Consider the following 16,789-nt stretch of genomic DNA (forward strand, 5'->3'; position numbering starts at 1 on the left):
CCGAGTGGCTGGAGCGCGGGGCGGGGCCGAGGCTGCAAGCACCGCGGCAGGGGCGGGGCCCGGGGCGGGCAGGATCTTGGGGGTCTGCAGGAAAGGCGGCGCAGCGAGTCTGGGGCTCGGCCCGGAGAGGGTCCTTCGTGGGGGAACCAAGTTCTGAGGGCTCGGGAGCCGGAGGCCGGGGAGTGAATTCCGGGTTGAGTGGGCGGAAGGGAGCCTGGGTTGAGGTGAGGCCCAGCAGCGGGAATTGAGAGAAAGAGCTGGCCCCTAAGGGACCGTTGGAGTGGACACACGCGGCAGGACACATTTTCAAAAGTCAGATTTTTGCATTGTCCAATTCCTCATCCTTTATTTATTTATTTATTTATTTATTTGGGGGGGGGGGAGCAACCACCTACGCCCTCACTCCGCTCCACCTCATTGCCTGATTCCCTCAGGTCCAGATGGGTCCTGGATACTTTGTCCATCCTGAGGGCCCCTGCCCTGGTGGCTGCTGCTTTTTTTTTTTTTTTTAACTGAATAAATTTAGACAAGTTTTTTATTAGAAATGCTGTTAGAAAACGAAGTTGTCTGGACACCTGGTTGACTACGCAGTATCTCTGACGACTTTTATTCTCTTTTGTTTAAATCAAACCATGAGTCTTAGTGAATTTGTTCTCACTGTTAGTAGTTCCTAGATTTGAGCTTGTTAAGATCTCTTAAAGGCAAAAAGGGTAAAGAAGAGGAGCAAAAACCCTCTAGTACTGGTGCAACTTCTAGAATGAAATAACCCTTGATTCTTCTGTTTTCTTAACAGACATGGCTACTGATTACCAAGCAGGGCACATGCAACTGCCCAGAGCTGATGCCATTCGTTCGCGTCTCATCGATACTTTCTCTCTCATAGAGCATTTGCAAGGCTTGAGCCAAGCTGTGCCTCGGCACACTCTCCGGGAGATACTTGGTCAGCTATTTCTTCGTTACACTTAGTTTAAGACTCCTGTCTTCATTCTCCAGAGTAGGAAGCAGAGAAATTTAAGGGTAGAAAAGGGAAGTTTGTTTCGTTGCTGATTTGGAGGCTACACTTGATAAATTATCAAGGGTTGTATAAATAAAACTTTGAATCCAGGAAATAGAGCCCATGTCACTCCCTTTTAGGCTATTAGCTTTGACTAACTTTGAAAAGTTTCTCACCAAAGACACTTTGAGTTGAAACTGCTGCTTTCATTCTTGGGCATGGTCAGTGTTGGTCTTAAGCCATATGTTAATTCTCACCCCAAACTAACAAGATTTTTATTTGCTGTGAGAAGGAGCAACTGCAAGGCAAGTCCTTGTACTATAAAACCCATTTTCCGATCAATCTCCCTACGTCCAACCCTCCTTTTCATAACCCCAAAGAATTTCCTTTATGTTTGTCCACTCCCCTTTTTTGGATAGACTCTTGCTGGTTGGTCTTTAACTCCTGGACTCAAGATTCTCACCCTTCAACTTCAAGTAACTGGGACTAGAGGCATGTGCTATCCCTTTTAAAATTTTTGTTATAGATCCTTCCCTTCAGAAGAAACTTTTGCTGGGAGATCAGCATCAGCTAGTGCAAATATCCATAAAGCCTCGACATGTAGGACGAATTTCACATGCCCAGCGAATGATGAGCAGGTTGCGTGTGCGCTGCAGTCAGAGGCCACCTCTTTCCTTGTGGGCTGGATGGGTTCTTGAGAGTATCCTTTATGTCTCTGTTTTTTATGCATAATAATTTGCCATCTGTGTATGATTTCTTTTTCCCGACCCCAAATACCATTTTCATTGTATCTAACGGTATCTATATATATATATTTATATATCCCTACCCAGGTCCTCATGCTGTATCTTATGTTCTTGCTGTTATTATTTCAGTTCCGTAAATCTGAAAGAACTCCATTTTATGTTTCCTTAAGAGAAAATAGGTTCTGTCTTCACAAATTTCATCATCTTCCTCATCTTCCTGAATACAATCGTACTAATGGTTGAAATAGGTGAGAACTGATACTGAAAGAGGAAGTGGGTGGGAGGTATTTTCTTTTAAATTGATCATTTTACCTTTTAAAACATTGTTTGAATTGTGATAGGGACAATTCTATTAAGCCCTCTGGAATAGATTTTGTAGAGCTGCTAAGATCTAGAAACATTTGGAGGGTTCTCAGGGTACTAGGTTCTCAGGGTACTAGTAGTAGACACAGGGTAGTCTAGACACTTAAAGGTAGGGTGTAATATGTAGCAATGTGACAAATCCACAATGAGCTGGAGGTGGGAACAAAACACCTGGCAATTGGCTTACTTTTAAAAATAATTTTCATATTTTGTTTCTAAATGATGAGAGAGAGCTAGGGCGTGGTGGTGCACACCTGTAATCCCAGCGTCCCAGGAGAATGAGTTAGGAAGATTGCAAGTTCAAAGCCAGCCTCAGCAATGGCTAGGCACTAAGCAACTCAGTGAGACCCTGTCTAAATAAAATACAAAATAGGCCTGGGGATGTGGCTCAGTGGTTGAGTGCCCTTGAGTTCAATCTCCAGTACCAAATAAATAAATAAATAAATAAATAAACAGACAAATAAATAAATAATGAGAGAGAAAAAAGAAAAGATTTGGCTCATTTACAATTCTTACTCTGAAAATAATACGTTGCCACCATGGATAATCCTTATTTCCAATTAGAAAATAAATGTAGCATCATTACAGTTTCGTTGACATTGATGTTTAAAGTTTTAGAGACAGCTTGATGTGCTGTATAAAATTTTTCATTGTGTGAGTGCACTTTATGGAATCTAATGAACATCATGATGACATAAACTTGCAGAATTATTTTCTTCTTTTTTTTTCTTTCATGGTATCCAGGGACACTTAACCACTGACCCACATCCCCAGCCCTTTTTTAATGTTTTATTTAGAGACAGGGTCTTACTAAGTTGCTGAGGCCAGCTTTGAACTCACGATCCTCCTGCCTCAGCCTCCTGAGCCACTGAGATTATAGGCTGTGAGTCACTCTCAGTTTATTTGCTGTTTTGAGAGAGGGTCTCAATAAATTGCCTAGGGCTTCCTTAAGTTGCTGAGGCTGGCTTTGAACTTGCAATCATCCTGCCTCAGCCTTCCCTGGTGCCGGGATGACAGGTGTGTATCACTGCACCTGGCTCTTATGCTCTTCTTATCTTTATTTTGTTTATTTGTTTTTATGTGGTGCTGAGGATCGAATCTAGTGCCTCACATTGCAAGGAAAGCACTCTGCCACTGAACCACAACTCCAGCCCTCTTATGCTCTTCTTAAAGTTGTACTTTTCGGCATCAGTGTTCCTTACTTAATTGTGGATATCATTAGCTAAAATGTTCCTAAAAACAATGAAAATTTTAAACTATATAAGTGTCAAAATCTATGCAGTTTGTGTTGTTCAGGGTGATTAAGTATGTTCTGATCTTCTTTAACTGCCAGGTATATCAATCAGAACATTTGATGTTCCTTGGATGGTTCTGTTTTAGAGGGGAATGTATTTAGTTACTAAAGAATAAATATGGGAATTAAAGTAGAGCCCATAACACCTTTAAAATCACTAAACTCTGGAACACCTTCAAGAATTCCCAAGGTACTGTCATGTAACAAAAAAGAATTTTCAGGGGTTTGCAAACTTGTTTGAAAATGCTTTCTAGTTGAAAAAAATCCTGAGATGCAGAAAGATAAAACTTTCAAGGTCATTCATCTAGAAGCTGGTGGAGATTACTTTCAAACCCAGGTATCTGGCCCTGAAATTTTTTCCTTGAATTCAGCCTGAAATTCTGAATACCGGTTGTTATATCAAACATATGTCCCTATACCCATAACTAGAAAAAGAAAGCTAATCAATTACAAAAATGAGTGCCTTCTGTGAAGGGATGCTTGAAAGTATACGGTAGTTTGGAGTGAAAAGAATCTGGGAGGCTGAGACAGGATTGCAAGTTCAAAGCCAGCCTTAGCAAAAAGCGAGGGACTAAGCAACTCAGTGAGACCCTGTCACTAAATAAAATAACAAAATAGGGCTGGGGATGTGGCTCAGTGGCAGAGTTCCCCTGAATTCAATTCCTGGTACCAAAAAAAAAAAAAAAAGGAAAGAATCTTAGTATCTGTAAAATAATTAAAATATTACAGGATAATCCCCATATGCTAGCTGTAAGAAAAGTATTGTTAATTTGAAAAACTAAGTAACAGAAGAGTTAGGGAAAGTAATAGAAACCAGATAATTAAGGCACTAAGGAATTTAAGATTAATTAGGGATATATATATATGTATTATTATGTATTATTATATATTATATATATATGTATTATATGTATTATTATATATGTATTATTATGGAAGGCAATTCTGCCCTTCTGCAAAAGTCCTTTAAGTCCTATTGTTCTAACTTAATGACATTTCTTATGTTCTAAAGATTTTACTAGTTTTTGTTTTGTTTTGTTGGATGGGGGGATTGAACCTAGGGACTCTCTACCACTGAGCTACATTCTGAGACAGGGTCTTGCTAAGTTGCCAAGGCTGGCCTTGAACTTACAGTCCTCCTGCCTCAGCCTCCATATAGCTGAGATTAGAGGCATGTGCCACTGTGCTTGGCAGGATTTTACCAGTCTTATTTTCAAATCATGTAACTTGGCCAAATCAATACTAGTGTTTTATTATAGCCCTTTGTATACAACTAAATGAGAGAAAGAAGAAACACTGGGGAATGATATTGTTATATTGTGTGCAAGTATGAAAATGTAACAACAAATCCTACTATTAAGTACAACTATAATGTATCAATAAAAAAAATGAGGAAGAAAAAAAAAAAAACCCAAAGGCTTATTTCTACAGTGGAATTGTAAGCATTATTTGAACTCATCATTTGCAACTCTTACTGTTGTCGTTTGTGGAACATATATACAAATTATGGTGTGCTCCTCTCTTTGGCAATGTTGAACTTCTCTTGCAACCAATGTGAATTTACCTGATATTCTATGTGCTAGATTAGGAAGTGGCAATAGACAACTCTCAATATTGAAACTCTACCATAGAATCATATACATATGCCTGACTTGGTTGATAAAGCTACTGCCTTCTGTCACCCCAAGAGAAGAATATTCAAATGTAGATCTTCACTATTAACTCACAGCAGTGACTAAAATTCCTGGCTGGACTGTGCTGGGCTCCTCAGCTCTTTTTCCAATAAGATTCCTTTGCATTATTAAGGCAGGCTGTTTTTTTGTTTGTTTGTTTGTTTGTTGTTGTTGTTGTTGTTTTTGTCACCAAGGATTGAATTTAGGGGTACTTAACCACTGAGCCACATCCCCAACCCTTTTTAAAATATTTTATTTAGAGACAGGGTCTCACTGAGTACCTTAAGGCCTAAGTAAAGTCCTAAGGCTGGCTTTGAATTTGCAATCCTCCTGCCTCAGCTTCCTAAGTCACTGGGATTATAGGTATGTGTTGCTGTGCCCAGCAGGCTGAAAATTTTTTCAAGTTACATTTTCATTTCAGATAGTATATACATTTTCATTGATTGATGTGGAGTTGGAGGCAGTCATTTTTGCACACTCTGTTTTGCTTAGGCAATTCCTAGAATTTCTTCCTCTAAACTTCCTTGGGTTGCTTCTTTTTTTTTTTTTTTTTTATTGAGGATTAAACCTAGGGTGCTCTATCACTGAGATATATCCCCAGTCCTTTTTATTATTATTATTATTTTAGTTGTAACTAGACACAGTATAGTTATTTTCTTTATTTTTATGTGGTGCTGAGGATCGAACCCAGGCCCTCTCACCTGCTAGGTGAGTGCTCTATCTCTGAGCCACAGCTTCAACCCCTGTCCCCGGTCCTTTTGGGGCTTGGGATGTGGCTCAAGTGGTAGCGTGCTCACCTGGCATGTGTGAGGCACTGGGTTCGATCCTCAGCACCACATAAAAATAAAGATATTGTGTTCACCTAAAAAACTAAAAAATAAACATTTAAAAAAAATTTTTTTTTGAGGGGCTGGGTATGTAGTTCAAGTGGTAGCGTGCTCACCTAGCATGCGTGAGGCACTGGGTTCGATTCTCAGCACCGCATAAAAATAAAATAAAGATATTTTAGAAAATATTTTTTTTGAGACAGGGCCTCACTAAATTGCTGAGGCTGGGGGCTGGGGCTGTGGCTCAGTGGTAGTGCACTTGCACTGGGTTCAATTCTCAGCACCACATATAAATATATAAAATAAAGGTCTATCAACAACTAAAATAAATAAATAGATAGACAGATAGATAGATAGCTGAGGCTGGCCTTGAACTTGTGATCCCCTTGCTTAGCTTCCTGAGTAGCTAGGATTACAGAAGTATACCACTACACCAGGCTGGCGCCTGTTCATTTAGCTTCTTAAAAAAACATCAGCTCTTTTCCCAGAGAATAAAATAACAATAGCTTCTTTAATTTGTACTTCCATACTCAAATCATCAGATTCCTCTTTCCAAGACTTCTACTTTATACTGTTTCATTGCTCTCTTTGGTTTCCTGTTTTGTGAAGGCAAAAACTAAACAAAAATTATAGTAATCAATTTCCCAGTCACAAATGTGGTTTTCAGCTACTTTTAATACTATAATCTCATGTTTCTGAGATCCATAACTTATTGTTATTGATAAAATATTGTTCTTTTATTGAATCTAAGCTGCCATCAATAGTGAGATGCACTAAGAAATAAAAATTCTGGGACACATCATTGATTTTTAAGATGCATCCTAATTTCAGAGATGTTAAAAGTGGAACACTGCCTCAGAATTGGAGGAACATTTAAAAATTTTTTTTTTAGTTGTTGATGGACATAATACCTTTATTTATTGATTTTATGTGGTGCTGAGACTTGAACCCAGTACCTCACACATGCTAGGCAAGCACTCTGCCATTGAGCTACAGCCCCAGCTCTGGAGGAACATTTTTTAAAAAATTATTTTAGTTGTAGATGGACACAATACTTTTATTTTATTTATTTATTTTTATGTGGTGCTAAGGATTGAACCCAGTACCTCACATGTTAGGCAAGCACTCTAACAGTGAGTTATATCCCCAGCCCCTGGAGGAACATTTTATGTAAAAGAAAAATTTCAAGACGCACATATCCTAAAGAAGCATTAGGATAAGTATAGTATGACTCCCATAGGTTTTTTTTTTTTTTTTAAGAGAGAGGAGAGAGAGAGAGAGAGAATTTTAATATTTATTTTTTAGTTATCGGCGGATACAACATCTTTGTTTTGTATGTGGTGCTGAGGATTGAACCCGGGCCGCACGCATGCCAGGCGAGCACGCTACCGCTTGAGCCACATCCCCAGCCCTCCCATAGGTTTTTAACCAACCCATTCCAGAGAGTTGACTGTATGGTTCCTTTCTTTTTATCTTGATCCAATCCAAGATCAGGTAACTGTAAAGCAATAACACCATAATATTGATGCTTATTTAGCTTATTTTGACCTTACTTTTTTCTAGTGCATAGCATACATTCATTAGATGTATAAAAAGTGATGGAGAAGGTTAAAAGATTAAAAGTTAAAGGGACAGCATTTAGCAAATAATGAGGTTCTAGAGAGGAAGCATAGGGTTAAATTTGCTTTGCAGAAAAAAAAATAATTTTTTGGTAGAGAAGAAGGAAAAGAAAGCTCAAAAATAAAGGGCCAAGTAATTTTGAGGTAGGCAAGAAGACATAAGGATAGATAGAAAGGATACATGAGAAGAGTGGCCCTGGATTAAAAATCTAGATTTAGAAGTCCCTTTCATATCTTAATCATAAACAGCACTGTTCAATCAGTTATTAGACCTTATCCACAGGTACACCTATGTAGTATCATGTTCCAAAGCAGAATGTATCAAAGACAAGAAAAGTAAATAATCCCGGTATTGCTGTTATTCCACTATTCAGCAAATGAACCCCATTCTGGTAATGGTCAGCATGTCCAGTTAACCAACACAGGGGAGAACTGAAAACAATCTCTTAGATCATGTCTCTGTACTATTCATCTTACAATCATATATAAATGTGCCTACCTGAGATGTAGCTAGGGCATTCCTCTCCTGTGCCCATACACTACCCTCTCAGAGTGTGTATTTCTTTCAGTAACCTCAGTCTGTTCCTTACTTAGACCCTTTTTAAAATTCCTTTATGTGATGATATTAAGAATCCAAGGATTCTCACTGCCTGAGTTGAGGTCCACCTCCCTTTTGGGGGAACTCCTTGATACTCCTGCCTGGTGATGATTTCATTTTATAACACAATAAACATGAATATAACTATGAATCTGATTTGTTGTGTGTACATCCTTTATGAAATATTTTATATATCCTGAACCTATGTTTTCATTCTATTAAGACCCAATGCTTTCTTGTGAACTCTGGGACTTATTTAACAGTACAGGGGGTGTGGGTAGAAGTGGTAAAGGGGAGGAATCCCTTAATGGTTGTGTGATCCCAGAATGGGTGGGAAGTGATTTGCAGTTGTTAGATATTAACAGGAAATGAATTGTGGCTGTTTTTTATGGTCATTGCTGTACGTCCCTGAATTTTATAGGTTGAAGCAACAGTGATAAGACAGGAAACTCAAAGAAAAATGGAATAGTAGTGGACAAAACTGTGGTTTATAAGTGATTATTTTCCATTATTCAACTTCCTTAATTTTTATACCTCCTTTGTTTTATCCTCACAGAATTGCTAGAATCCACAAATGCCAAACTGTGGTCATTGAAGCTGATTTTGGAGGTGGCAGCGTGGTTTATCTTGTTTGTTTTCATCTTAGAGATCCTTCTAATGTGGCTATCAAGCTTTTTTCTTTTCTGGAAGAATGCCTGGAATGTATTTGACTTTATTGTTACCATATTGGTAAGGATAGATATCTTGAGGATTAGTTAGTGGGCTGAGGAATGTGTCTAGGTAAATCAAAATAACGAGAATACAGAAAGAAACACACAAAAATTAACCTAATTTCCTTCTTTGATATTTTTTTCTAAACTAAAAGTCAGTAATTGCAAGAATTGTTGGTATTAGGAGCAAGGTAGAATCTAACCACAACATCAATCCCAGAAATAACACCTGCCAGTTACTAAGTACTTATCAAGTGCCTATACTAATGTTTTACATGTATTATCTCATTTGTGCTTCACAACAGTTCAAGAAGATAAACACTAATTTTATCCCTTTTTTTTTTATATCTAAATGAGTTGAAATGCAGAGTTAAGTGACTTAGTATAGGAGGGCTGAATCAATCTCCTGAGAATGCTATTCAAAGGATAGTACATAGGAAACTATTAGGAGGATAGGATGAAGAGTGCATCTGTGCCTGGGTGGTTTGGGGTATATTTTACTCATATTCTTGTTTCCTACAGTCTTTGCTTCCTGAAATTGTGGTGTTGGGAGGGGTATCAGGTCAATCTGTGTGGCTCCAGCTGCTGAGGATCTGCCGGGTGCTGAGGTCTCTCAAACTCTTCGCACGATTCCGTCAAATTCGAGTTATTATTTTGGCCCTGGTGAGGGCCCTCAAGGTGATTTGACTGTTGCAGCTAAAGCAGGGGGCAAGGTAGATGGGGGTTTAACATTTAATATGAAATAAGTCTGGATGGGTTAAATAAGGCAATAAAAGGTCCTGTGAAATGTTACTTGTTGAGAAAGGACCAGGAATAAACTGCTGTGAATTTGAGATGACTGGGTTCTGGAGTGGAAGTAAGGGTTTGGGTGGGCTGGCCAGGTGGGCTTGACTGGGCTGCTGGTGAAGATCAGCCTAGTCTGGCCCAGCTCTAACTTGAGGTCATGGCCTTCAGAGCATGACCTTCCTCTTGATGTTGCTGCTCATCTTTTTCTACATTTTTGCTGTGACTGGTGTCTACTTCTTTGAGGATTACACCCGTTCAACTCGCCAGGACCTGGTGTACAACGTGTTCTTCTCGTATGCAGGGCTGGGGAAGTCTGGGTGAGGGGAGAGAATCTGGGTTAGACACTAGGAAGCTCATCCAAAGCACAGTAATACAAAAAGTATAAGCTATTGTAAGAAACAAGAACAGTTTCCTCCTTCCTCAACCTCCCAAGCTGCTAGGATTACAGGCATACATCCACTGTGCCCAACTCCAGCTCTTTTTATTTTTAATTTTGAGACTAAGTCTAATTAAGTTGCCCAGGCTGGTCTTGAACTTGTAATCTTCCTGCCTCAGCCTCCCAAATTACTGGGATTACAGGTATACAACACTGTGCCCAGCAGTTTTATAATTTTTTTATTATTTGTATATAATCATGATAATTATTTGGGATCATCTATGTCACATGTTCATCCATTTATTTGCCTATCAGTTCATACCAGTGAGTTAGAACAATTAGAATGAAGGTTTAAGAAAATCTTATTGGTGCCAGGCCTGTGGCACTCATCTGTGACTCCAGAGACTTTGGCAGGAGGATTATAAATTTTAGGCCAGCCTCAGCAATTTAGTGAGCCTCTGTCTCAAAAATTTTTTAAATTAAAAAATGGGAGGTGGGTACTGGGCATGTAGTTCAGTGGTAAAGCATCCCTGGGTTAAATCCCCAGTATATATATTTAAAAAAAAAAAAAAAACCAACAAAAAAATCTAGTTGATAACTCATTCATCTTTTGAAAATTTATTATCAAGTACTTACTATGCTTCAGGACTAATAGAATAGTAAGGGGTATTATTTAAGATAAAGGAAAACTTGTGTGTATGTGTGCAGGAGATTGAATCCAGGCCCTTGAGCATTCTATGAAGGTCTCTACCGATGATCTAGAACCCTAACCCCAGGAAAATTTAATAAAACAATTTCAAACTGAAGAATAATTAGCTAAAAATTCTTTTAATATGTTAGAACAAACTCTGAAGAAATTTTATGTTGCTTTAAAAATAAGAATTGTACAGTTTCTGAGAGATTTAGATGTTTGCTTCTATTATTCACACACCATTTTTTTTAGGGACCTGTTGAATTCCGTAGTGACAGTGTTCATTCTCTTCACCTTGGATCATTGGTATGCACTGCTTCAGGATGTCTGGAAGGTTCCCGAAGTCAGCCATGTATTCAGCAGCATCTATGTCATCCTTTGGTTATTGCTTGGCTCCATTATCTTTAGAAATATCATAGTAGCCATGATGGGTAAGCATGAAGGAGGTGCAACTTGTTGGGAAAGGGGTTGGCAAGAAATTAGTCTGATAACTGGAATTGGTGGACTGTGGGTAGAGAGAACCCAGTGTAGCAGGAAGGCTTGGATCCTGGAATGGTCTGTTCCCACCCAAGCCCTCTTTCCAGATCTAGTCACCACCATCTCCCAACTCCTAATGGCCCTTTGGGGCAGTTACTAATTTCCAGAATATCCGGAATGAGTTGAGCGAGGAAATGACGCATCTGGAGGTTCAGCACAAAGCTGACATATTCAAGCGGCAGATTATCCAGAGGTCTGCTCCCCTATTTTCAGACCCAACTTTATTTCTCTCAAGGGCTCTCTGACCTCATTCCTGGATTTCACTCTTTAACTTTGACCCTACTTTTCCCCTTATGACAGAAGATTCGCTCCTAAAGTTAAGAATTCCCCAGTTCTAGTATGTTGCCTAATTCTTCATCCACTGTGAGGGCTTCCCAACTCTTTTTCACTCCGTTGCCACAATTTCTTCTCCCTATATGGTTTTCTTCACTTGCTGATAAGAATTCTTGTCTTTTTCCCTTATTGTACTATGCTTATGGATAGTTTTCTCTACCCTTTTTCTTGTTTATGTTTTTTTGGTTATTTGTTTTGCAGGAGACAAAACCTGTCCCCTGAAGCACTGAGGTCATTCCATAGCAAAATACATACCAGGTTAGGAGCACTTATGTGAGCTGGGATGGAAACACATGAAGGAGGAGAGTTTAGAAAATCAAAGGAGAGGGCTGGGGCTGGGGCTCAGTGGTAGAGCACTTGCCTGGCACATGTCAGGCACTGGGTTTGATCTTCAGTACCACGTAAAAATAAATAAACAAAATATTGTGTCCATTTACAACTAAAAAAGAATATTTAAAAAAAGATTGACTTTGAGAGAGAGAATCCATTTATTTAATAACTATTAGTTGTAATCAGTTCAGTGGTGACCCTCCCAAATTATATGTCCATATCCTAACTCTCTAGAATCTTGTGAATGTGACCTTATTTTTAAAAATGGGCTGGGCATGGTGGTGCAAACCTGTAATCTCAGCGACTTGGGAGGCTGAGACAGGAGGATCACAAGTTCAAGGCCAGCCCCAGAAACTTAACAAGGCTTCAAGCAAGTTAGTGAGACCCTGTCTCAAAATAAAAAATAAAATAAGTGCTGAGGATGTAGCTCAATGGTTAAGCACCCCAGGTTCAATCACCAATACCAAAAAAAAATAAGTCTTTGAAGATATGATTAATTTAAGGTTCTTGAGATGAGTTCATCCTGGATTTTCCAGGTATGCCCTAAGTTCAATGACAAGGATCCTTATAAAAGACAGAAAACACAGACCCATAGGATAGGAGAAAGAGAGGTGAAAATGGAACTAAAGATTGGAATGATGCAGCCATAAGCCAAGGGAAGCTGAGGCATGCTAGGTAGCTGCTAGAGGTAAAAGAGGCAAGGAACTTTGCCTCCCAAAGCCTCTAGAGGTAGTGTGGCACTGCCAACACTTTGATTTCAGACTTAAGAGAATATATTTCTGTTGTTTTAAACCACCAAGTTTGTGGTAATTTGTCCTGGCAGCCACAAAAAACCGATGCAAACACCTTCAATGAAACAGATACTGTTCTAGACCTTTAGTGTGTAGCAGTGAATAAGATAACAGAATAGAAAAAAAAGATACTCATTCACCCATTAACAAATAATTATTGAATACTTAGTAGGTGTTTGGGACATGCCAGAGACCAAAATAGACAATAATGCCTGCTTTCATGGCGCTCATATACTAGTAGAGGTAAAGAGATAATAAGCAATGAACATACAGACATTAAGTTAAATTATGTTAAGTGGGCTGGGATTGTGGCTCAGAGGTAGAGCGCTTGCCTACCATGTGTGAAACACTGGGTTCGATCCTCAGCACCATATAAAAATAAAGATATATGTCCACTTATAACAAAATAAATATTTTTAAAAAATTATGATAAGCATTATGGAAACATTAAAATTAGAACAGGTTAAAGGGAATTAGGAGTAGAGGCTAAAAAATGCATATGGGTTATAGTTTTAAACAGGGTAATCAAGGTATCCTCAATTGAAAAGGTAATATGTGAACAAAGACTTAAAGGAGGTGAGAAGATTTCCCTGGGGATATCTATGGGAAGAGTGTTAGTGGCAGAGGGAACAACTAGTACAGAGGTATTAAGCTAGAAACATGCCTAATGTGTTTGAAAAACAGCAAGGAGGCCATTGTTACTGGAGCAGAATAGGCAGGGGAAAGAGTAATGAGGTCAGAGAGATGATGGGATGGGAAACTGAATCTTTAGGGCTGTGGGAGGTCACTGGAGGGACTTGACTTTAACTTCAAGGGAAATGGGAAGCAGAAAAGAGGAGAGACATGGAGTGATTTACATTAAAGGATTATCAAGGTTGTTATATTGATGGTAAACTGTAAAGGAATAAGGGAAGGAGCAGAGATCAGCAGCAATGCATCTGTTCTCACAAAAGATGAAAATGACACAGACCAGGGTTGTACCAGTACCAGTAAGTTAGTGAGAAAAGGTGTATTTTAAGGGTAGGGCCAAGAGGATTTATTCATAGATTGAATGTGAGAAGAAAGAGAAGAGGTAAGAAAGGATATATTAGGGATAAATGAGATTGGAAGTGCCTAAGCTAAGTTTGGGAGTAGTTCATACTTCATAAGCTTTAAATTATCACTTTAGGGGTGGACAGGGACAGGACTAGAATAAACTAGTCATAACTCATAAATGCATTTGAAGCAATAAAATCTCTTAATTCACATACAGAAAAATCAGTAAACAAAAGGTATCTTCGGACTTTGAAACTTCTGAAGGGGATCACATAGAGACTGAATCCAGTGTTGCTGCTGAAGAACCGGCAGAGACTGAGCGCCATGCTGCTGAAGATATGGCGAAGGCTAAATCAAAAACAAAGAAATCTGTTCCCCGCAAAAAAGAGTACCCATCTGCCTCCTCTGCCTCCTCTTCTTCTTCCTATTATTCTGTGTCTCCAGGATTCATATATTCTGATAATATTGGTGAGCAGAAGAGTTTCTTCTATTTGAATTCAGATTGCTCTATGAAAAATCACAATCTTAAGAGGAGCTCTCCCACTGTGTCTGTGTTCCAATTTTCTTCACCAGTCTGATTTTCTGGTCTTAATTACTTTCTTTGTACTTTTTAATTTTCCTTGAAGTTCTGTTTCACTTTGGATAAGTGTGGCTGTGGCTCTTTTCACTCATTGTACAAAGTAGTCTTTTTAAGGCATGATGGTACACCTATAATTCCAAAGATTCAGTAGGCTGAGGCAGGAAGATTACAGATTTGAGACTAGCCTTAGCAACTTAGCAAGAGAGCTTGTCTAGAAACTTATATATATATGTATACACACACATTTAAGGGCTGAGGATGTAGCTTGGTAAAGCAATTGTGGGTTCAATCGCCAGTACCCAAAAAACAGAAATCTTTTGGTGATGTGCCCTTTACCTTCCACCTTTCTAGCCACACCATGAGATTTAATCAACTCATTTCCAACTTCTAGAAATCTAGGCATGTTTTTAAGAAATATTCCTCCCTACAGATAAGTTGGACTGGGAGACTCTTGTGCACCAGAATCTACCTGGGCTAATGGATATGGATCAGGATGACCGTGTGGTTTGGCCCAGAGACTCACTCTTCCGATATTTTGAGTTGCTGGAAAAGCTTCAGTATAACCTAGAAGAGCGTAAGATATTACAACAGTTTGCAGGTATGGAGTTACGGCAGTCATGGAGATTGGGAGTTGATAGCATGGGAATAATATATATATATATAAAACTGGGAAGAAGTGGGAGGGTGTCCACTATTCTAGCACCTCAGCTTCTTTTTTTTTTTTTTTTTTAAATTTTTTATTGTTGGCTGTTCTCAGCTTCTTGATGTCTACCTCACACCTGAAAAGGGCAAATTCTTGTTTTGGTATGTCACATTTTGGCTATGTGTCCCAATTTCCTGTAACAGAGAGAACCTAGAACCTGCTTCTCCAGCAGGGGACGCCCAAATCCTATGAGATCTGAGAGCTTGTTCCCCAAGAGCATAGTGTCCAATTCCATTTGGGAATTAAGGTGGGTTTTGCCCTATTTGAGCAGGCCACTCCCTTCTGGACATAGTCCTTCTCTTTGAAGGTCTCAGTTCAGTAATGAGCAGTGGGCTCAGGCTCACATTGGACAGCTATGGGGTTTCAATAGAGAGCAGAAAGCCCACAAGTGCCCACTGCCCCAGCCCCCCCAAAATTTTTATGAATTGTAGACTTTTCCCATCAGCCCTTCTAGTGTCAATCTAGGGATACAGAAGTAAATGGTTTAAATAGTAGAGTTTTATATAAGCTAAGAATTATCTGCTTGAAATTATTTTCTCTATATTTCATGATTTGGAAATTAATTCTGATTAATAAAATTTCCCTCTAAAAGTAAAAACAAACAAAAAAACCTGGAAGAGTTAGGGGCTTTTTTTTTTTTTTTTTTTTTTTTTACAATTTAATATGGATTAGTGTCATCTGAGTTTTCTTCCTCATACCTTGCTGAAAAGAATCTAATATGAATTAAATTAGGAAGGAGGACTCTCTGTGCATATATACATATGTGCATGTGGTGGGCACAGGAAGGCAATAATAGAAATTTAAAACATTGGGACATAGAATTTTGGGTAGAATGTCAAAGACAAGCTTTGTCCACATCAAAATTTGCTTGACATTCATCCTGCTCTTTCCAGTAATTCTTCAGTCCTGCCTTCCCACTTGTTCTCTGGGGAGAACAGGGTGGAAGGGAAGAGAAAGTTGAAATTGGTTTCTTTAATCTTGATTAACTTGTCTATGGCAAAGATTGCCGACTCATATGGCTTAATTTAGAGTAAAGATTAGTCGATTTGTGTGGGAGTCTAGAACTCAGAAAAGCAAGGTCTTCACCAAATGCTTATATGTTCCAAACATTCTTAGCTCTCCAGCCTCACAGTCTGTTTCTTTATAGTGCAGGCATTGATGAGCTTTGAAGACAAGTAAAGCCTTCAATGGATGGCTTTGAAATCTTTGGGCCCAGCAGAAGATAATGAAGGGAATACTCGGAAATAGAGAATTCAAAATATAAATGTCTAATAAATACTGCTTTTGAGTTAACTAATTATGTTTCTGAGACATAGGGACACTGAAAGCATAAGGTCAGGCAAAAAAAATAGTTCAGATGCTCATGGTGCCTGTGCTTCTTGCCATTCCATTCTCTCTACAGCTCTTTTTTATTTTTTTAACTTTATCATTTAATCTTGTAATCTTCTACCCTTCTTGCAACCTCTGCTTTCCCTAAGGCAGTCTACAAAGCACTCTGTGGGAAGAGATTCTCAGAGCTGTTGTTAGTACAGCAACAAAAAAGTGTTGTTTGTTTCCATTGTCTACTGACATTACTTCTCTTATGCACCATTAATGCTTTTTTTCTTTCTTTCTGATCTTAATTGGTTTTATTTTGATTCTAGAATTAGGCAGTAGTCTGGACCAAAAATTGTTCAGATGCTCCCCAGGCACCATTAATTTCAGTCAGACATTTTATACCCATTTCTGTGCTGAAAGATATATTTTTTTATTCCAATTTTTTTTTTACCATTGCTCAGAGCAGTATTCAAATCAACATGTTAC

General features: G+C 38.7%; 1 protein-coding gene across 1 annotated transcript; it reads left to right on the forward strand.

The window, feature by feature from the left end:
- The first annotated feature begins 30 nt into the window (after positions 1 to 30).
- Positions 31 to 16,165, forward strand: Catsper2 (cation channel sperm associated 2). Its single transcript, XM_048793253.1, has 12 exons — positions 31 to 224; positions 794 to 940; positions 1,521 to 1,694; positions 1,920 to 1,988; positions 8,671 to 8,843; positions 9,347 to 9,502; positions 9,779 to 9,903; positions 10,930 to 11,108; positions 11,308 to 11,407; positions 13,921 to 14,171; positions 14,714 to 14,881; positions 16,134 to 16,165. Exons 2-12 carry the CDS (start codon positions 796 to 798, stop codon positions 16,163 to 16,165), a joined length of 1,572 nt encoding a protein of 523 aa, XP_048649210.1. The 5' UTR covers positions 31 to 224; positions 794 to 795.
- The last annotated feature ends 624 nt before the right edge of the window (positions 16,166 to 16,789 follow it).

Source organism: Marmota marmota, unplaced genomic scaffold (assembly GCF_001458135.2).
Source record: "Marmota marmota marmota unplaced genomic scaffold, marMar, whole genome shotgun sequence".
NCBI lineage: Eukaryota > Metazoa > Chordata > Mammalia > Rodentia > Sciuridae > Marmota > Marmota marmota.